The sequence below is a fragment of the Drosophila arizonae genome, chromosome 3 (assembly GCF_054131065.1).
Source record: "Drosophila arizonae isolate 15081-1271.41 chromosome 3, UAZ_ARI_1.0, whole genome shotgun sequence".
Taxonomy (NCBI): domain Eukaryota; kingdom Metazoa; phylum Arthropoda; class Insecta; order Diptera; family Drosophilidae; genus Drosophila; species Drosophila arizonae.
Genome location: NC_142923.1, coordinates 11,395,676 through 11,417,509, shown reverse-complemented (window position 1 = coordinate 11,417,509; position 21,834 = coordinate 11,395,676). Strand labels below are relative to the sequence as shown.

At 35.4% G+C, this 21,834-nt stretch overlaps 2 protein-coding genes across 27 annotated transcripts in view; one reads left to right on the top strand and one right to left on the bottom strand.

Annotated features, from left to right (window-relative positions):
* The window catches only part of Msp300 (Muscle-specific protein 300 kDa), a 122,089-nt gene that overhangs the window by 5,942 nt on the left and 94,313 nt on the right, over positions 1-21,834 (top strand). For 7 of the 26 annotated variants that reach the window (XM_089463477.1, XM_089463465.1, XM_089463469.1 and 4 more), the window contains exon 1: positions 9,621-12,170. The exons of 10 other annotated variants lie outside the window; for them this stretch is intronic. In XM_089463477.1, coding sequence (XP_089319603.1) covers positions 10,310-12,170 — 1,861 coding nt within the window. In that variant the 5' untranslated portion in view covers positions 9,621-10,309. Of the gene's footprint in view, positions 1-9,580; positions 12,171-21,834 lie in introns of those variants that run through there. 9 more of the 26 variants (XM_089463471.1, XM_089463468.1, XM_089463467.1 and 6 more) reach the window with 5 other exon arrangements.
* LOC108609829 (sodium-independent sulfate anion transporter-like) lies at positions 857-4,556 on the bottom strand. Its single transcript, XM_018001602.2, has 3 exons — positions 3,689-4,556; positions 1,740-2,829; positions 857-1,677 (listed from the first exon to the last, which is right to left on the bottom strand). Exons 1-3 carry the CDS (start codon positions 4,049-4,051, stop codon positions 1,118-1,120), a joined length of 2,013 nt encoding a protein of 670 aa, XP_017857091.1. The 5' UTR covers positions 4,052-4,556; the 3' UTR covers positions 857-1,117.

The window sequence follows — 21,834 nt, the reverse complement described above, 5'->3', positions numbered from 1 at the left end:
TATGCTTTTGTATATACCCTGTAAAAAAATGGTGAACATATTTTATTTGACAATTAGGCAGATGCTAATTGCCAAATTCCGAGTGCCAGGGCTGCCAACTTGCCTAGCAAATATTGCTGGCTCACAATGCGAACCAGCTCTTTGCTATAGGTTTCAGTTTATTATTTTACAAGTCTACATAATCACAACTCGAAATAATTTAGATAAATATACGATGAAAAGAATATATTTTTTTATTACATTTACATAATTGATCTAGTAAAATATAAATTTAAATGTATTGTTTTTATAGAGCACCCGTTAGTCGTTAACTTTCATGTTATGTATGCATAATAAATATATGTATATATTTTTATAGAGCATTCACTATGCACCTTGCAGCTCTATTTATAGCTGTATTAGTAATCACCAATCGAGCAAGGCATTCTAATGTCTTTATATACATTATAAAAGTCATTTTTGGTTCTTTTGACAATAAATGTGAATGCGAGTGCAAAAATAGATGAAATACATATGTAATCATTATACATCCTATTTGATTACGCTAGCCAACAAGCTTAACGAATTTTTGCTGTCAAATTGTCAGAGTTGTTTGTGACTCACTACGAAATCGTCAAATCAAATGTGATTTTGATTTGAATTCAATTGTTTTATTTTATATATTTATATTTTTTTTATTAAGGAAAAATAATTTAAGCTGAGTTGGGTAGTGGGATGTGTGCACGAGGTCTGTTCGAAAAGTATCGTAAATTTATTATTTTGTCAGCATATTTATAAATATGTTTTTGACAAAATTTTATCAGGCTACCTTTAAGATTTTTTCAATTATTCAAGAATAAACAAATTTTTCCAACAATTAAGAAATAATATGATTTTATTTGCATTTAGAAAAACAAAATATTTACATAGATATTGTCAAAAATATTTGCAAAATATTATATACATACATATATAGATGTATATATATAAAAATTTTTGTTATATATTTTTATTTTTAAAATTTGTTTATTTAATTAATACAAATGAAAGCCTTTATTATACAACTATTTCGGGAACTATTCTAGTTAAATGTATTCAGGTATATAGATATGTATATCGTCATAGCCAATTTGTTAGCTTAGCTCTTGGCCAAAGAGAGCGTGCTGGCCACGCTTACGCAATCGGTGCGTTGGCTTTGGTCCAGCGAGTCCAATGAAGGGGACATAGCCTCATCTGGTCTCAGTTCCTGGCTGAGTGCATATGTGTTGTAGCAGAGCACCAGTCGGGTATTCAATCCCTCGAATATGCTGGCCACACTGGGCTTCAGATTGAAGAATATAATCTTCTGCTGTCTGGAGCGGAAGTCGGCGACCATTGAGGAGATGACTTTGGCGGCGGTAAAGTCGGCTGCATAGATATATGTGCAGTCGATGACGATGGGCAGTGAGCTGCGGCTGCCCGACTTGATGACCATATTGCGCACGAACTCAACCGAGGGAAAGATCAGGCAGCGATCGGGCGTGATTTTGAGAAACTGAACGCCATGCTCCGTTTCCAGCTGCTCTACCAGGACCTTGGGCCGTGCCGAGTGATAAAGTATGAAGAGCTGATTGGCTGCAATGGCCACCAGAATGCCAATCTCCAAGGGCAGCACCAGGCACGTGATAAAGGCAAAAATACCGGGCAACAGATCGGAGCCTAAAACGAGGGAAGTGCTGGAGTAGGAGGAGAAGAGGAAATTAATGATTGTTCTCGCTTACGTTTACTGCGCCACATGGGTATTACGATCTGGTATTGTACTTGGAATATGACCGCCGATATAAGTATGGCCGCCAGCACAGCTCGCGGTATAAAGCTAAAGTATTCGGTGAGAAAGCTGAGAGCGAGCACTACGACAAGACCAATATAGAAATTGGACATGCTGGTGCGACAGCCGCTGGCATTGTTGATGGCCGAGCGGGCCAGGCCGCTGTTGCTGCGATAGCCGGAGAAGAGGGAATTGGCTATGTTGGCCATGCCCGTGGCGAATATCTCCTGGGTCATGTCGATGGGTTTGCCCTTGGCAAAGGCCTTACACACCGATGCATTCTCGAGCAGAGCTATCAGCGGCACTATAATCAAGCCATAACCCAAGCCCTGCACCATCTCGAGGAAAGTTTCACCCGCTACAGGTGGAATACCGGCTGTGGCGTTGCCAGGCTGTGGCTCAATTGAGAAGGGTGGCAATGCCAGAGTTGGCATCCCAGGCGGTATATAGCCCGTCAACTGAAAGGGATTCCTGCCAGACATTTCCAGCTGCATGGCTATCACCGTGGTGACCAGCACCACAGTTGCATTCCTCGAGATGCCCACAAAGCGAATGAGATGGTTAACAATGCGCTGGCAGCGACTACGCTGCTTTTGGTCCTTCGGTCCAATGGTCATCCTGCCCAGGCTGCGCATGATCAGGAGTATGACGACGCAGCCAACACCTAAGCAGCTATCGGCTAAGCGTATATCGCCAATGTTCTGTATCATGCTAATCCAGCGCTGCAGAAACGAAACTCCATCGCTGTTCACGCCCAGAATGTACTTCATTTGCGAGGTGCATACGATTAGCGCCACGGCGCTGGTGAAGCCCGCACTCACCGGACCCGACACAAACTCCACCAGGGAGCCCAGCTTAAAGAGCGCCATCAGCAGCTCAATGCAGCCCGTGAGAAAGGTCAGCAGCACCGAGCGCTGCCACGAGCCCTTGGCGAACTGGTACGTCATCAGCGAGGCGACAGCTGTGCTGCCAATGGTACAGTCCTTGCAGGTGCCCAGCAGCACGTACATAAAGCAGCCCATGAACGAGCCATACAAGCCGTACTGAAAAGGGAATTCGTTAGGGAAGAGTTATAAGATGAAGAAAAATGTTGAATACGGAGAATTCTCAGTTGAAGCAGTCCAATAAGAGTTGCAAACGATTGCATTGAAAACAAAAGCTATCAGTAGGATTCTTCAAACTTCGTTTTCCTGTATGTAATATATTTTTTATTGTCCTAATTAACTAATTTTTATTTTATTTAATTTTATTTAATATATATATTTATTTTTTTTCTTTTCTTGTATTTTTTATTTTCCTAATTTAATGAAATAATTTTTATTTTATTTTATTATTTATGGTAATTTTGTAATTTTTTTTTTTCAAAATGTTTTTTGTTTTATGTTTTTTTTTTTTTTTTTTTTTTTTTTTTTTTTTTTTTATTTATTTCATTTTACATCTAAGTCTTTGAGCCAATATTTTTTATATTTATTTTGTTTTTGTGTCTTGCAATTTGTTTATTTACTTTTTTTTTAACAAATTTATGCAGTAGTTGCATTAGTTTGAAGCATATTTTTAAGATGATTTTTCCTATAAGAATTTACAATTAATTTCATTTAAAAATTGAAATACGTGATTTTCCTTCCTCTATAACATATTTTAAAATATGTTTTCGAAATTATATATTGTCTCTCACTATCCATATTTTTTTTCCATGGTACAATATGAAGTAGAAAATATATTGGCATATAAATTCGTGCATACGTCAGCATCTTTTATGCGTACTTAAAAGTATATCACTTTTCTTATTATATTTATTTAGTTTATGATTTTCACTTGGAGGCCCTAGAACTGCCCATAAAGATAAGGCTGTGAAAACATATTTGCACAGACACATGCACAATATCCGTTAGTGGAGCTTACCTGAGGTGGCAAATTAACGACACCCGAGTAGGCTAGGCCTTGGGGAATGACCGTAAGGCCCACTGTCAGGCCAGCAATCAGATCGCCAAAGGCATCGCTGCGGCTATATTTGGGCAACCAGCTGAGAATGGGCAGACGTTTCTTCAGGGTCTTCATGCGACAGATGTTGCCGCAGTGACGACTGCAACAGGATTCGTTCGAGTCGCCTTTTGCAGCTTCCAACTGCTCGAGACTTTTGAACTTTGAAGAGCGATGATCTGTGAGCAAAATGAAATCCGTGGAGCTGCTGCTAAACTGTGACTCCAGATTTTGATTGAGTTGGGTGCGCTGGCGGAATGTCACCTCGTTTTCAAGCGTGGACATTCTAAAAGTTTTTCTTAATTTTTGCTGTTTTGGTTAACTGCAATCTTGGCTGTCTATCAACTGACTGACTGGAATTTAGATTGGACTGGTTATATCTCTTGAGCAATGCTGCGCTGCCTCTGCTGCTGCCGCTGCTGCTGGCAGCGGCTACTGGCGGCACGCGGCTCTTATCGCGGGCTCCCACTTCTGTTTGTACAGCCAATGGCGTAGATGTGGGAGCGGGATATAGGTTGTATGTTTCAGTTAGCTGCGCGTAAAGCGTACTATAATCTCACACCATAAATTACGATGACCAGCCCCCAATGTTGTTTATCCAAGTGTCAACTGTTGCTCCAAATTTTTCCATTTATCAATTGGCCTCTGATTATTGGGCGAGTAAATATTGATGCAGATCGATATCTTGCTAAGTGCGTTATATGATATCTATCTCACTTGGATAAAGACATTGCCTAACATCATTTCATTTTCTTTATTTCACAATTTTCTAAAATATAAATTTAATTCGCTTGCCAAGACATAAAGGCTTTATAGCAAAAAAAAAAAAAAAAAAAAAAAAAAAACATAAAATATTTATGCCTATACATATTTTTATACTATATAAATATATTATATGTATAGAAACTGCAGACTTAAATTACATATAGAAATTCCCCTTTTTAAATTTATTGCCGTATTTAGAACATTTCCTTTTAATTAAGTGCCTGGCGTGCAAAAAGTTCATTAAAAATATAAACAAATTGAGTCTAAGACTTTACTTTGAAATTTCCCCATTAAGCATAAATATCCCATACAATTGCTTTAAGTCTTTGCTTGCCAAAATCTCTTCTACATCTTTCTTCTCCAAATTCTCTTCTCCATTCATTTTACAAATTTTCCACTATGTCCCAGTAAAATATCCTATTGACTGATCGCTGCTCAGATAATGAAAGGAATTTTCACGAAGAACTAAATTTTCCACTTATTTAATATATTTTTTCCAAAAACTTCAAAACAGTTTTCACACTTCTTGAGTTAACTCTGTTTAAATACATAAAATACCTCTTATCATTGGGAGCTTGTAAAGCTGTACGCTAATTTCAAATTTGAGTAAGAGCTAAACTAATTTATCCTGCTGATAGATTGTATTATTTTTAACGCAATTGACTTAAACCCACGTTGTAAATTTGATCTGTAAGCCAAAGTCAAACGCAAAATGATGATCACACTTAGCTGTCTGTCGACAAGGTTTACGAGTATTAAAGCCTTTTGTTGATTATACGACTTGAATAGATGTATTAAGTAGAAGTATATATATGTGTATGTGTAGCTAAGTACAAAGGCAATGAGATCACTTTTTCTACATTGAAACGCAGCTCGTCTATGGCACGTCTGCTATTGATGTATATAGGTATGTATGTATGTACATATGTACGTATGGATGTATAATTAAAGCTGTTTACAGAGACAACGGCAGCGAGTGAAAATGAGTTTTCATGTTCGAATGATGCTGGCGCTGATGTCACGGGGGAAATGCTGCCTACATTTTGTTATTTATAAATTGCATTTGCCTCGCTCTTTGTTATATTGCTGTTGTTGTTGCAATTGTCTTGTTAGCCAACAAAGCCGGCCAAAAAGAAAGAACACGAGCTAATAGTCTCTATGTATATATACATACATATATAAATGCTTCAAGTTTGGTATAAAATATCATCTAGGGAATCGGGTATGACTCTGCTATATTTAGTCGATTCATTCGCCCTGCTTTTCCGGCTATTTTCATTCTGAGCCATTTCTTGTTTTGTTTTCAATTTACTCGAACTTGTCTTGTCACGCCGCTAAAATGATTAAAAATAGAGTTTTTTTTTTTCAAATTTTTCATTTTCCCTTAAGTTTTTCAGCATTTGTTTCGTTTCTCTGGGTTTTCTCATTGCACTCGTCGTGTGCACAGATGTACATATATATATGTATACCATTTATTTTTAATCTATTTTTAACAGGGATTTTGTGCTGAAATTAAAAATAAAGGAATTCAAAATAAAAGTAAAAGACGACAGGTTTTCTTAAAGTATAAGAAAATGATCATTAGTATACATTTCTATATAGAGTATAGGGAGACATTAGATATATAAATAAATACGAAATAGAAGAGAGCTTTTTTCATTTCAACTGTTTTTTTTATATCAAGCGAACTTTGCTGATAAACAAAAGTTAAATTTTGTTTAGATCAGATATAAACTTGAGATAATATGTCGGTAATTAAGATTTAGATTACTTTGAAAGGAAGCTCCATATTGTAGTCTACGCATCAGTTCTTATGCTTTATTGGTTGATAGTAATGTTATTTATATGGGTTTCGTCTGCTGGCTTAAGTGTATATTGCTGTATTTATTTTTTATTTATTTTTTTACTTTATACCATGTTAGTTACTTTGCTAATCGGAATCTTAATGATTTGATTAAAGATATATTAATATATTAGAAGAAATCGATTTTGTGAGTTAGTATAAACACCAATAAATTCTCGTATAATTAGTCAGTCTTGTTTAAAACAACATAAATGTAAGCTACATAAGCCATTTGGATTCGCTTGTATAAAATTGTATTATAATCGAAATCGACATTTCTTTCTGTCTCTCTATTATGACGTGGGTCCATTCGGGATGTTAAATGTATCTATATATATACGCCCCCAAAAGCAAATGGCAAACATATGAAATGTATAGCTATAAATAGATCTTTCGAAACTAATTTTAATAAATTCTGCACGTAAAAATCGGTCACGAATCATACATTATAGATATATGTAGATATATAGATATAGACGAGACATATGCGAATGCCGCAATTCAAACAAATCAAAATTGTTGACAGTGCGATTTTTAATTGCCTTTTTATGATTTTGGTAATTATGAGCGTGTGTGTGTGCTCGAAAATATCTTGATGGCTAATAGTTTTAATGGTTTACATAGCTTAATTTCTGTGCAAATATTATGTTGGTCAAATCTTTAAAGGAACTCTATTCTCTTTCTTGGTTTCATTTTTAATTGACTTTTCGACTCATTTATTTGATGCTTAAGCGGATACCTATATATACATATATGTATATAGGTATAGTTTAGACTCTAGAAGAATGTCTGTTTACAAAGCGCTTTTAGTGCTCGAGTCAATATTAAAAAGAAAAAAAATTTGTTTGCATTTGCCTTTCCATTAAAGTGCTCAACTTTATGGTTAGGTGCGAAATAAATGGCCAAAAAATGTATTTTTAGCCTGACCGAAAATATTGAAAAGTGCTGAAAACAAATGTTTATGCGAAAATGCTTTGTTTGCTCAAACTTAAACAAAAAGAAATGCAGATTGATGGATGATAAATATATCCGTATGAAATGAAATAGATTTCAATATGTTTATAAAATCATAAATATATTCAGTGTTTTATTATAAAGTCTACGAATTGAAACATTTATTCAACTCAATTGTGAACTATAACTAGAATACTTAGAATATATTTATATATTTTATTTCCAGCCAATTTAGGACTCTATCCCAATTCTTAAATTAAATTTTTATTGTTAAGTGATATTTTTTAAATTTAATATTTTCAGTTTATACTATGCAACAAATACATATATACATATATAGATAAATTGTATGTATATATTGAAATCGTAAATATTAAATCATTAAGTTGCTTACTCAACTAAATAATTTTTGAATGAAATTCACAGGGTTTTTTTTTTTAAATTCAAAAACACTCGTAGATATCAGAATTACATAGAGCATCTTCTTACAGCAACTGTCATAAAGCGAACGTAACAGCTTCTGTTAAGAGGCTAACAGCAGCTGTTGTTCTGATTAAAATAACATTGGCTATTTATAGGCACACTGCGATTGCCCACTTAGAATTTTTACAGCCACACTCTGCTTTACGTTGTCTAATATAATTTACATTGTTGTTATTGTTATTCTTCTGTTTTTGTTGTTGTTGGTGGTGTGCTGCCCAGATGTTGTAGCCACAATTGTTTATCCAATTAATTCATGTGCACGCTGTTGTTAAAAAGATTTAAGTGTTTGTTTTTATGGGGATCTTTATACCTAGAAAGCAGCGCTACAGTATATAGAATTTCTCCATCCACTTTACGTGGATCTGCTTAACAGCGACGTTATTGACGTTGGATGTTAACATATGATAGTGGAGTGACAATTGATAGATGAGTTTTGTTTTTAAACTTATTAAGTATTTACGAAAGTTGATTGCAAAAATAAGTTGACCTTATGTAAATATGAATGCATAGACTGAGTTGTATTTATTTTCTATAAATATACATTTGTCTGGCATAACAAATTTGCTGTGGCTTTGAGGTCAACTTCTAGTTTGACAACAACAACTAAATGGAATGCAATCACCAAAGCGTGACGTCATTAGCCTAGCTCAATATGCGGCTCCAAAAACTTGTTTGTTTGAATGTGATAAACACAAACAACGATTATGTAAGCTCAAAAAATAAACATTTGTTTTGGTTTCTGTGACTGGCGGCCGATCGCGCTTTCATGAATGACTTTCATTAAATGCTGTTAGTTGAGCTTTATTATGTGATGACCCACATTTGCTATGCAGGCGCCACTTCGAAAAATAAACGGTACATGTTTGCCAAATACTTTATAATTGCTATTCAAGCAAATGTCGAATTACATATCAATACATACATGCATATTTATAAATATCTCTGAGCGTGTGAGTGCTTTTCTGTGTTTATATGTTTGTTACAAACAACCACCCAGCACTGTGTAATTGGTATTTTCTCACGCTCATGATGTCACAGACAGAAGACGTAAGGAACAACAATAACAAAGCAAAGCGCAATAAGAAGTTAAATTGTACTTGAGCTTCACACACATACAGGAGTATAGACAGACAGAGAGAGAGAGACAGTGAGTTACAGAGCGAGCGTATGTGTGAGAGCGTGTGAATGATTTGTGGCATTGAGAGCGCAAGTAAAAGAGAGCGCACGTTACAGTGCTCATTCAAACCTTTACTACCCAATAAAAAAATAGAAGAGCTTTCTGCGTATCGGCATTTTTCATAGTCGTAGGGCAGTTTCAGTGTCGTCGTTGTTTAACAATGCATGAAGTCTTAGGGGGGATATATAAAAATAATATTGATGCACTGTGGAATTATAATATGGGGTATCAATCATTTTTGAATAATTATATAATTTGTAAATCTAGCGTGACTCCAGAAAAGAAATTAGTTCGTACATCTTTAATAATATTACAATATATAATAATAATCACCCCTTTGAAACAATCATTAACTTCGCCTATGCTCTAATAGCACAAACCGTCAGCTCAAAGGTGGTACGTGCTGCCGTAGCAGAAAGCACGGTGTGGGTAAACATACATCACAATGCGTAAATAACATAAATGTGCTTTTGCATTTGTATACGTGTTGCTCTCTTCTCAACAACAAAAAACGAAAAACATTTTGCGCAGCGGCTCTCGTTACGCTCACGCTCTCTCATCGAAATTTGAGCTTTACTACGATTACTATAGTCCAGCCAGTACTCTGGGCTGCTGCTGCTGCTGGTGGCTCTGCCGCTGTTGTTGGTCTCTGGACAAGGCGCAGCACGTTGACGATGGCGACGACTCAGTATCGAACCGGCTTTCTACAACAACGGATTGGAAACGGAACAAATGAAACCTGAAGCTCGATTATAATATGTTTTGTCTGCTAGCCGAGGGCATGCCATTTTAGTCAGAGTTTAATTGTGTGGAGAAGTGGACTATAGAATTTATGCCGAAAACTAAATTAAATCAAATTTGTGTCTCAGGCATAAACGAATGAAATACGTGTTTTTTATCTAACGACACCGTCGTTGTATGTGATATTAAATTGTGTCATAAAACCAAAAAAACAAGAAAAAGTAAAAAACCGAAAATCTAAAATCCAAAAAGCTTCGGTGATTAAAAATTGTGCGTGGTGTGCTTTTAACAAATTACAGTTGAATTACGAGCGGGCCATAAGTGACAAAAAAAAAAAAAAAAGAAGCAAGTGAAGGGCACACGGGGGTTGTTCCCGAGCAAGGAAAACTCAGTGGAAAAGCTGATGTTATTATTGCTGTTGATGTTGTTGTAGCTTCGTTGCGTGAGAAAAATCAATTTTGCATTTGGGCTGCCAAGCGAGGCGGCATTAGCGAAGCAGGACAAAAGGACAAGGCTGTGGCTAGCGAACCCAAATGACATTTTGGCCTAACGACAAGCGTATTAGAAAACCGATGCTATCATGGCCGATAGCACAGATCCAGGCAGGCATAAGGATCCAACCATAGATGCCGGCGCTAGCATGGATGTGGGTAAGGACGTGCCCCCAATACCAGCTGTTCGATGGCGCCATGCGCATGAGCAGAAAACCACAGAGAATGTCGAACAGCAGGAAGAGACATCGGCAACCAAACAGCTGGAGACGTCCACAGTGACGCGTACGTATATGAAGACCATTACCACGTCACTGACCACCTCCAGCAGTACCAGCGATCTACAATTGGGGACACCGCCGCAACGCCTCCGCCAGAAGGTGGCCCAATACGAGAAGGTGTGGTCCGATGGCACTGGCAAACGCCCGGCCGACCTGGGCACAGATGAACTGCGGCAGCAGCAAATGGACGATTACGACGAGGAGAATCCCTTCGATATCGATGTGCACGAAATAGAGCGACGTTTGCGTGAGGAGCGACAACGTGGCCTGGCCGAAGCGGAGGCAGCCAAGCTGGCTTTCCAGCAGGTGCACCTGCGTCACACGACTCCGCGACGTGTCGAAGTGACCAGCGAGCACACGGCCAGTCCGTTCAATGTCACCTTGAAGACCACCAGTCGTATAAGTCCGGGCGCTGAGCTGGGCAATGTGGAGGATCAGCTGTCGCCTTTCAATGTCACCTTGCGCACCACGCGACGCACTGTGAAAAAGGATTTGTCTCGTCAAATGGAGCTGGAGCGCTTTCTGGACGGCGAGCGCACGGTGCGCGAAGTGCCAGCGGTGGATGGCGTTCGCACCATCATTACCTCCTCAAGGACTAGTGATGGTGGCTATGCGGAGGAGAAAATCTATCGCCATGGCGAGGGTTATGTCTCGCCGCGTGATTCACCCTCCTGGTCACGTTCCAGTGTGTCCAGCGAGCGTTCGAGTGTCACTTCGCCGCACAGCGTCGATATGACCGCGGGTGGCCGACGTATATTAATCAAATTGGAGGATGAGCTGGAGTCACCGCTAGCCGGTGGTGAACAGGGCGAGCAACACGATGAAACTGATGGTTCAGTCCGTGCACGCATTCGTCAATTTGGTGGACACGACGAGGATGCTATGGCAACGGGTAACATTGACATTACCGTGGGTAGCAACCCACGCCGGCGTCAGCGTTTGCACCAACAAACAACGTACCAAGTGGGTGGCAACGAAACGCCACAACAACACCAGGAGCAACAGCAACGGCAACGAGCAAGCCGTCCCAGCGAACTGTCATGGCAAACGGGAAAATCAACAACAAAAACACTGCTAACATCCACGCCGATTGGCACGAAGGAGCAACCGCAAACAGTAACGCCGGACGAGGTGTTTAGTCCAGCTGCAACGTGCCAATTGCGCGGTTCTTCGACGGAAGAATCCCGAAAAATTGTTAGCCACAAAACGATAACCAGCACAACGACAACGACCACACAATCCGAACGGTCCGAGCGGTCCTCCACGTCCTCAACGTCGCGTAAATCAATCGGTTTTATTGACTCGAATGCAAGTCCGAGCAACGCTGGCAATATCTCGTTTACCGCCTCGCAGATACGCATCAGCGACGACGCGAACGTCGACGTCATCGATAACGATTCCGACACTGAGGGCGTGCCGGCCAGCAGTCTTGTGATTGTGTCCACGCCCACGCGCTCAACAACGCCCTCGTCGGCGCATGCATTGAGCGGCATCGGTACTTTTAGCAAGAGTCTGCGTCAGGATTATCAGACTCAAGCGCAACAAAGTAACCGTAGCACCCACACCTACGAACCCGAACACGAATACCAGGAGTTCCAATCCACCATGGCGTCGATCAATTTCGCACGCAGTAATTCCCAGTACGACAGCCACATCAAAGAGAAACGAGGTAAAATTACAATAAATATGGTTGAAGTCAAGATATAAGGTCTTCCTGTTTATAGATCTAAATACATAAATTTCGGATAAGATGTTTATGCAAAACTTCCTTTAAAGTATTCATAGTTTATATTTAGCCAGATCAAAACATATTTTGAAATTTAACTGCATCGATTCAACTGGTTCATGTATAACGAAACTAAAACATATATTAAAATTCAATAGACCCGATTCATTCGCTTTGTTTTAGAATACTTATGTTGGTGCCTGAATCACCAACATAAAACCAGTTTTTTGTCCAAGTTTTAATAAATTATTCCCAAAATTCAACGCAAATCGAATTTGTGAATTCGATCATATTCATATGCAAATATAACTAGTTCATTTTGACAGATTATTTTTGTATTCTTCAATTCCGCATTGCAGTATCATTTGACATTATCTTCTCACTCCTATACTATCAAGTAATCGATCTTTACTTGACATATCAGCTGTACACTTTCTATTAGCCTGGTTCAGTAAAATGTTTGTAGCTCTCAGTCTTTCATATCGCACAATTTGGTAGACAAATAATTTGGTTTCTGTTTTGTTATCGCATCAGTAATTTTTGTTATATAATAATTAATTTGCGAATTCTATTTTTTCGCAATATATAATATAGGAGAACGCATATATTATATATACTGATAAGCTAGCATAGGCTGCAGCGCAAGGTACAAAGATATTTCATTTGCTCACACTGTTTAGCTTCCGATTTGGCATTAGTATGTTTGTGTAAGGCTTACATGGGCAGGTGTTAATATATTTGGTTAGTAAATAGAAATATCAATTATTTGTTAGTCAACTTTGTGGGGCTGAAGTGCTTACTTATATTTTTTTACATTCCCCCATGTTTCACCAATTGAAGTGGAGTTAAATGACAAATGAAATCTCGTTGAATTAAATCTATCTTCAAAATGACGGAAGATTTCTTGATATATTTTTTTTGTATCTAGTTATTTCCGCCTTTTGTTTTAAATTTCTAGATATTTCACTGCTTTAGCAATTAGTTTTATATAGATAACTCGCCGAACCCATCTAAATATAAAACACCAACAATATGTATTTATAGATTTCATCGAGCGCAATTGACTGACAACTTATAAAATGATAATAAAATATCAAATGGAATGTCGGTTTTGGCTATACGAACGTCTCAAATGAAATGACGAATTAGCTATACGAACCTCTCATTTGTAGGCAATAGAACAAAAAATTCATTTCGTTGCCTCATCTCTCTGAATTAATAAACATTTAGCGGAAAACGTTTTGACATATATTTATTTGAGCTATTATTTTGATCATTAGCATGGAATACTAAATAGATGCAAACATTTTATTTTATTTTTTTTTAAGAATAACTTTCTTCAAAAGAATTTTAGAATTTGTAAAAAATTAATTCTGTAATTTTATAGAATTTTTGATAATCAAATTATCTCTACAAGTTTTTCATACAATTTCTAGAATATAAAAATAAAAAATATTTTAATTTTTCCTACATTTTATAAAGAAATTTCAACATTATGCTAATGCTTAATTTCTATATGCCGCCTCTAGCTAGCTAGTACTTAATGGCATTCAATATTGACACATTAATATTATCTTTAGCACACTTTCGTTGTATTGATTCTAATCATGAGCTGTCATTATTCGTTATTGCTTCGATCCGATGAGATCTCAGACTGCGGCTGGTCAGTTGTGGTCATTGAATGTCAAGGTCAATTTGTGGAATTACTTCTGTGGTTTTGGGGCATGTCCGGCTGTGTATGGGTGTGTGTGTTTACGAAATAAATTATTGCCAAGACAATCGATAAATTTTTGTTTGCCCAAAATGACATCATCATCAGCTGCTGCTGCTGTTGGCACTTTAGCCTATCGGCTCGTTATATAGTATATGCTAAAACTTTTGACTTGTCAGTTTATGTATTATTTATATGTAGGTATATAAAAATGCGCATACAGTGCGTTTGTTATGTATATTTACCCTCAACTGTGTTGGCAGCAGCAACTGGCTGTTACCTCTTTTTTTTTCCCTAGTCCCCACACACAATTCATTGGCAGCCAAAAACCACTCGAAGCAACCACCCAAAAGAAGGGTGGCTGGGGTATGCGGGTAGTTGGCTGTCTGGCTGTTGGATTTACCAGCTTTGGGTCTATGGCTTTTCGGCTATTATGTGACCTCCTATTGCTCCGTTATTATGTTAAGCATAACAAACAATTAAGTGTCTAATTGTCTCACCAACTGGGCTCTCTACTCTAGTTAAGCGTATCTATAAATATATATATGTATGTCCTTTTATATACGTGTAGAGTAGGTGTGGCATTTGATTTGCCACTTTCAATGTTTGCAGTTGAATGGGGTCATTTTGCTATTTATTATGTAATTGATTTTGTTGAGCCTGCAGCGATTAAGCTATAAATTGATTGTTAATATAAATATAATATTGGGTTATACATCTATGGGAATTGTATATTAAATAAGTCTAATCCCTAAATCGTTTTCTATAGATTACTGAAAATGTACTAGGGATTATATTTATTTAGAAGATATAATTAATTTTTTATTAAATAAAATACGAAAATATTACAAAAAATATTGTAACCATTTATAGCATGGCACAGGCAAACTAAAGACTTACAGGTTCACGTTCTTTTTGAGATAAATATATTGTTTATATTTATGCCGCATATCAAACGAGCCAAGACTGAAATTTAAAATATAAATTTATGTCATACGCAGTTCCAAGTTTATCATTGTTTGTTTTAGATATCTTATACCATTTATTCTTATCGTAAAACTCTTGATTTATTTTGACTTGGTTAAGCTAACTCAAAGCTCAAAAATGTTAACAACTGATACCAATATTAAAAAAAAAAAACATCAGAAAAAGGGTAGTATCTACAGGTCGTGGCTTAACTTTAGTAAACCCGTTTATTTCGTTAGTCAATTTAATGTGACAATTAGTTGGCATAAATCAAGTTAGCGTGCATTTCTTGCTTTTCACTATAGATATAAGACAGGTATATATATATATACATATAAAAATATATATGTATATATATTCTTTATAGTAGGGGAATTCGGTTGTTAACGTCAACGGCACTCTGCCAATATGTTTAGATTGCGTGTTTTGGCCATTTTGTTTAGTTTCTGGTTCTTCTTTGCTTTAGTTTATCAGCTTAAAAACTTGGAGCTGCGAATGCACAACATGGGAGTTTTGTGATTGAGTGTTAGGGGCTAGATATCGGCACACGATACTTTGGGGCGCTCTTAATAAATTTATAAACTGTTTGTCATGGCATGTCAACTGTATGCTAATTGACATGCCATATACTAGTATATGCATTGACATACCTACATAAATATGTATGTATATAGTATCTATAATATTATTGATTGGCTCGTTGCCTGGTTGCCTTTTTGCGTTACAATTTTATGGGGCTTTTCATTAAGGTACAAATAGCGTACACTTTTGAGGTCAACCAAGAGTCAAGAGTTGCCTTTTAATGCATATTTAATAGTCATGCGAATGCTATTGGCGAAAATACCGTTGAATATCAGTTACTGTGTCAACACACGGTGCATCCCCCTCTCCTATCGCCATGGAAGCCACAATTCAGTGCCAAAAAGTTGGTTTTCATCATTTGAATATGAATGTGATTATGTGATTATGCTTTTTATTGACAGACATACAATTCCAATACTCAATGCTACATGAAAACGAAAATGAAAAGAAACAGGCATGCAAACAATGTTAGAAATGACAATATAAATTAGTAATCAAGGCGACAGTGAACGACTATCTAATGCCCTATATGCACATAGTCAATAAAATTTTAATGGTTTTAGATGACGGGTAGGATTTTTTTCAGCTGTTGCTTATGAGGAAAACTGAACTACTAATTGATAATCGATATTTATCGATCTGAAATAAAAGTTTAATTGCCCTTTATTTAACTATTTCAGAGCTCTGAGCTTTATATAAATGGTTTTGTGGATAAAAAATCTTACAGAAAGAATCGATATTTATCGAAGTGAAATTTTTACTCTTTGCAATTGTACTATATTTAAAGACATAACAATGATGTTATGAAAAGATAAGACAATGAATTATGTATAATATTTTTGTATGATATTTATCGAAGTAAATCAAAACTTTTCTGAATCACATTTTAGCAGAACTCAAGATTCACTTAGTAGATTAGGGAATATATATATTAAAATACTACTGATACTGACTCCACCGTACATAACACCCCATTCACTCAGTTTTAACAGGGTACACACACAATACTTAAATGGCGTTATCTATCTCTCAAATCTGCCTGTCAAATGCCCAGAACGATCAGCAGCCGTACAACTGTCCAGCCGTTCGTCTGTCAGTCTGCCCCACTGTCGTTCTGTCTGTGTGCCTCTGTGAGATCATCGCATTGAATTATTTATTTATTGATGCTGCTTGATTTTGTTGTGGTTCTTGTTGTTGTTGCTGTCAGTATCAATATTTATTGTGTACTGGTCTATAGATTTAGCTATAGCATTTTAATTGATGCCTAAAATGTGGTTGCGACAACTCGCGAGCGAGCGAGAAGTTGGCGCCCCACCGAGTGTATTTGTTATTGAAATTTGAACAGCGATTTGTAATTTAAGAAGCGAAACAAGTTTATCGAAGTGCATTTTTTTCAAGTGCACATCCATCCATTCACTGTCGGCGCACTTAACTCAAGTTATTTTCCCAAAACTTAACCTGAAAAGTTTTTGCTCGAAAAATCTTCTTCAAAGCGAAAAGACACCCACATTAAATGTGGGCTAAGTCGGACAGCTGTTGAGCATGTGTTAGGTTGGTGTTCTTTAAAGAACCTCATCAAGATAAGTATGCCAAAACTGCGTTTTTTTTTACCCATTCCAGCCTGATCGTGGGCTGTCTTTTGAAATCTGTTTATGGTTTGGTTCTTCTCTCTGTGAGGCTCACCAAATGGGAAAGCAGCCCATAGAGTTTCTTTGCTTACCGGGTGCTTAATCATCCTATTTGCGTTTGCCTTTGCTATCGTGCTGGTTTTAGTGTATGGTATTAATAGAATAACTAAATAAATTTAGTAGATATATTATATGTATATATCTATACCTTGAAGACATGACGCAATTCATAACGCGTGTGTAGATCTAATAGATATAATTTATGACATGCCACTGCAAATGTGTGACGGATGTGTGATTGAAGCGAATGAAGACCAGCAACCTGTGAAAGAACGTATTCAAGCGAAAAATATTTCATCCGAGTTGTTCAGTAAAGTGCAACAATGAACGTATCTTTAATCGCATAAATTCCAAATTTGCCGATCGCTTGTCGCCCACAGGTGTAAGGCCCCATCAGCGGGAACACACCTCAGCGAACTCATCGAGCGTAAATAAAGTAAAATAACGAATTTAAACAGTTGATAAAATAATTATTGAAATAAGCAGCGAGATGTACTTGAGTAGCTATACTATCTACTATGTATATCATATTAAAAAAAAAAAAAAAAAATACAGAATAAAAAGTATATAGCAATAAGCTTTATCAAGACTATTATGTGTACATATAAGCCATTCCAATTATACAATTTTTCCATTAGCAATAAGTCTTGCAGCTCGCAATGCTTTAAAGCAAATACACAATTATTTATAGCCACGGAAATGCTAGTACACCACACTCGTATCTATAACATTTCCGTTAGCATATGGTTAATCTCTAGCTATGTGGAATGCCCCAAAGTACCCCTGGGGTTGCCTCGCATTTACAACATCTTCAGCGTTATATTGTTTATGCAAATGCGAACGAATTTTTTTCTTTTCCATTTTTTGGCTAGGGGAAAGCCAAACAATTTGGGGCTTTGCATAAACGTAAATAAACTATTTTTACACTTTATTTGCACAATTGTTTTGTATCTTTTTGTATTTGTAATTTCTTTTACACACACAGCATTGGGTTGTGCGTGTGTGTGTGTGAATGCAACGAGGCCAGCTTCAAACTTTTACTAACTGTTCAGACATTTGTTCTGCCTTTTTAGAGATGTTTTTTCACGCTTGATAAAATTGATAGAAAACTTGAAAATTGTTTACAGTTTGCAACTTTTATATTTATATATATATATATCAATATATATATCTATATACATTGCTTTCCATTTGAACCCTATTTAACTGCGCAGCGTTTTGCTTATTAGACACTCAAAAAAAAAAAGCTTAAATAATAATCATCAGCCGCATCATTATAATTATGATCATTAACTTACTGACTGAGTGAACCATTGAAAAAAAAAATACTGTTGTTCCATTTCTCAGTTTTGTTTTGTTTGTATTGCTTTTGAATAATTTATGTCTGTTGGGTCTTTGGCTCTGCCCGAGGGTTTTCTTTCTTTTCATTTTGTTGAGCTTTTGCAGCTTTTTGTTTCTATTCGGATTTTACATAGTTAGAAATTGAAATTTACAAGATATCCCAGAGTCATTCAACCTAAACGTTTGTATTCTATTTAGGGCTTAACCTAGTTGACGCTGTTCATTGTTTTAGAACTTTTGATTGATTTATCTATTGGAAGAGTACAACATTTTTTTTGCTTTTACTTTTTTTTTTATATTTTGTAATAATTATATTTTCTCGATTCTTTTGCGGTTGGCGTTTATTTCATTTTTGTTTAGGCTAACATTCATATTTGTGTTTGTATTTAATTATAGTTTTTCATTTGATGCTGTGTATTTATTATATTGAATATAGATTTTGAAGTGCACAATTCTCTTATATACAAGTAACATATGTATATAAGCACAATAAGTAGTTTTAAATATTTATTTGTTCAAGTCACGTTTGACAGCAATTATTCAAGTTACAAAAATTGAAAAAAACCATGTATATTTAAAATGTAGGACAAAAAATCTTTAAACGTTCTCAATCGTTGCTCATATTTTATATTTAGATGCATAGCAGTCTCAAGTGTATATATTAGTAACGTCCAATTATATGTGATTAGATAACTTGTGAAATATCAGTAATATAACATGTAAAGAAATCTAAATTTAGTTTTATGGAGTTGACAGAGCTTAAGCAGAAGTTTGTGCGACTCTATCTGTCTCTCTCTATTACTTTACATTTAACTTTTGTTTTCTGCTTTGATTGGAACTTATAAGTACATGTAGTATGTACATATCTATAAGTAAACTATAATACATACATCAGCTAGGGTATTTAATCTTTGTTGCTTTGTTGATAAGTATTTTTTTTATTTTTTTTATGTAGATTTAATTTGGTGTTATCTACTATTTGCTTTTCAAGTGCATTTTGTTTCCATATCTTGGCAACAATTAGCGAAAGTATTTGCTGATTACAAATATTTATAATGCAAACACAAATTGTGAGTTAGCAAAAAAGGCAAGTCAAATTTATCAACATTGAAGTATATTTTTGGAATTCAATACAAACATACATATATACATTCAATTGTTAACTAGTTTTCGAATTGAACAGAAGAAGAAGAACAAATCAAGTAAATGCCGATAAAAGCAGAAACCAGATTTTATTTTTACCGCCTATAATTTATTCCCAAAACGTCGTTTTGTTTTTGTTTTTTTTTTTTTTTTTGCCTGAAACTTCAATTTTCAGGTTTCATTAATTTGCAAGACGAGTAGGTAGCAAAGCAAACATTTTGGCCAAAACAACTTAAATTTGGACACAACAATTTAGTGACCATCAACAACAAATATTCATACATATGTATATTTGTATTTGTATTTGTATTTCATATGTAGTTGTACGTACGCTTGTTAATAGGCCAAAACGTGCTGAAAGCTGAAAGAGATATTTGGCTTGAATACTATTAAAGGGGATTAGAGTTTAGTGTTTCCCATATTTAAAACTCGATTTTTTACGGAAATAATTAGCATTTGGCATTAATATGAGTTATGATTTTGTTATTGAACAATTTTTATTCACATAAGAAGTATATTTAAGTAGTATCGCAAAATTAAACTCACTCCTAGTTTGAAATCATGGCAAAATTTTTTTTTTTGTATAATTGCATTCAAGACAGTCAAACTTCTAGGCATAAGTTAGGAAATGGGGAAACATTATGCTAAAAAATATCTAACAATTTTAATTTAAATATACAATTTATCAATTGAACAAAAATTGTTTTTGAACACATCTCGTGTTTTTAAATTAAGGAATTGTCTGGGCCCATTTAAAATATAAAAGATTTGTCTCTTAGGAGTATAAAAATACTTACTTGCCATTAGAAATAGTTAAACATCAATTTTCGAGACAACATTGAAAATATTTTACCTTGCTTAAGTTCATTTTAATTTATATACTAAGTGCAACAGTCTATTCGAGAATGTGGCAATTTCATTGCTTAATTCTTATACAATATGGCATAGATCTTATGTGAGATATATATTAATGACTTGCTTAGCTGTTGTTGCTTGCAAATTGTTTAACCTTGAACTAATTTCTATTTAAATATTATTTTCTCGGATTTGCTGCAAATGTGCCAGAAAATTGCGTCACACGCGCAGCAAGTGAAAAAATAAATATTTAAAAATTAGAAAAAAAAAAAAAAAAAAAAAAAAAAACCAACAAAATCTTCTTTTAATTTCCATTATAATAATTTAACCTGCATTGTAGATTACGGCAGCAATTAGCTAAAATTTGACATTTGAGTGCTAGAAGTCTGTCAAATGCTGCGATATTTATTTATTTATCCTGTGTAATGTTTTATATGAACCACATTCTATTTGTCTATGAATTGTTCGAAAATTTTCCATTTTGAAAAATTGCCTGAAATCTATTTTCAGTACATATTATAGATATGCGTTTTGGCCACTCGCCAGTGGCGAGAAGCAGCAGAAGAACCACGCACTATATGTCATATTTTTTTATGCTGTGTAGAAATGTGGACTGGTAATGCTTGGACAGCTGCCGCCTTATGATAGCCATGAGTAGCTATCGTAGCTGCACACTCCAAACTGAAATGAATCACAAAGCATTTAGCTTTTTGCATTGTCTGGTTTGATTTCTGTTTAATTATTTACACATTGCTGTTCTTTAATGAATTGTTTATTATTTATATGAAATTTTGTGCGTTTGCGCAGAAGCAAAAGGTTAATAACATTTGAAGTAATTATTCTCGATCTAAATTAAAAAATCTTTCTGAAAAAATGCGTATTTTAATTTTTAAGTACATTAAATATATTTGATATAAAAGGGAAAATAAGAAATGTGTATATAGCCTTTTTAACTATTTAAAAATAAGAATTACAATTTGATAGTTCACATTCCAGACATACCTCAAATGATTCCAGTATAGATCTAGCTTTAAAAAATTTGAAAAATAAAAATAACTTAATATTTTAAATCATTTTAATCTTATTTGAAAACCTTACCTAATAGCTCAACTTTGGTCACCCTCGATAGCTATCTAAATTTATACTATATCTATGTACATTTTGTCTAACATGATATCATCAGGCTTTGAAATTCATTCTAAAATTTCACTGATAATTCAATTAATGCAAACATTAGCTACAAGCGTCGGCAACACTTAATGCCGACAAAGGGAGACAAAAAGAGAGCAAGGTATCTGTTTACTGGGAAATATATCTTATC

What these genes read in the sequence shown, in the direction of transcription:
- LOC108609829 (XM_018001602.2), bottom strand. Translation starts at nt 4,051, where the DNA reads ATGTCCACGCTTGAAAACGAGGTGACATTCCGCCAGCGCACCCAACTC. An exon ending in TCGTTAATTTGCCACCTCAG is followed by an intron (nt 2,830 to 3,688) that starts GTAAGCTCCACT and finishes TTCCCTTTTCAG; the next exon opens with TACGGCTTGTATGGCTCGTT. An exon ending in ACCCATGTGGCGCAGTAAAC is followed by an intron (nt 1,678 to 1,739) that starts GTAAGCGAGAAC and finishes CCCTCGTTTTAG; the next exon opens with GCTCCGATCTGTTGCCCGGT.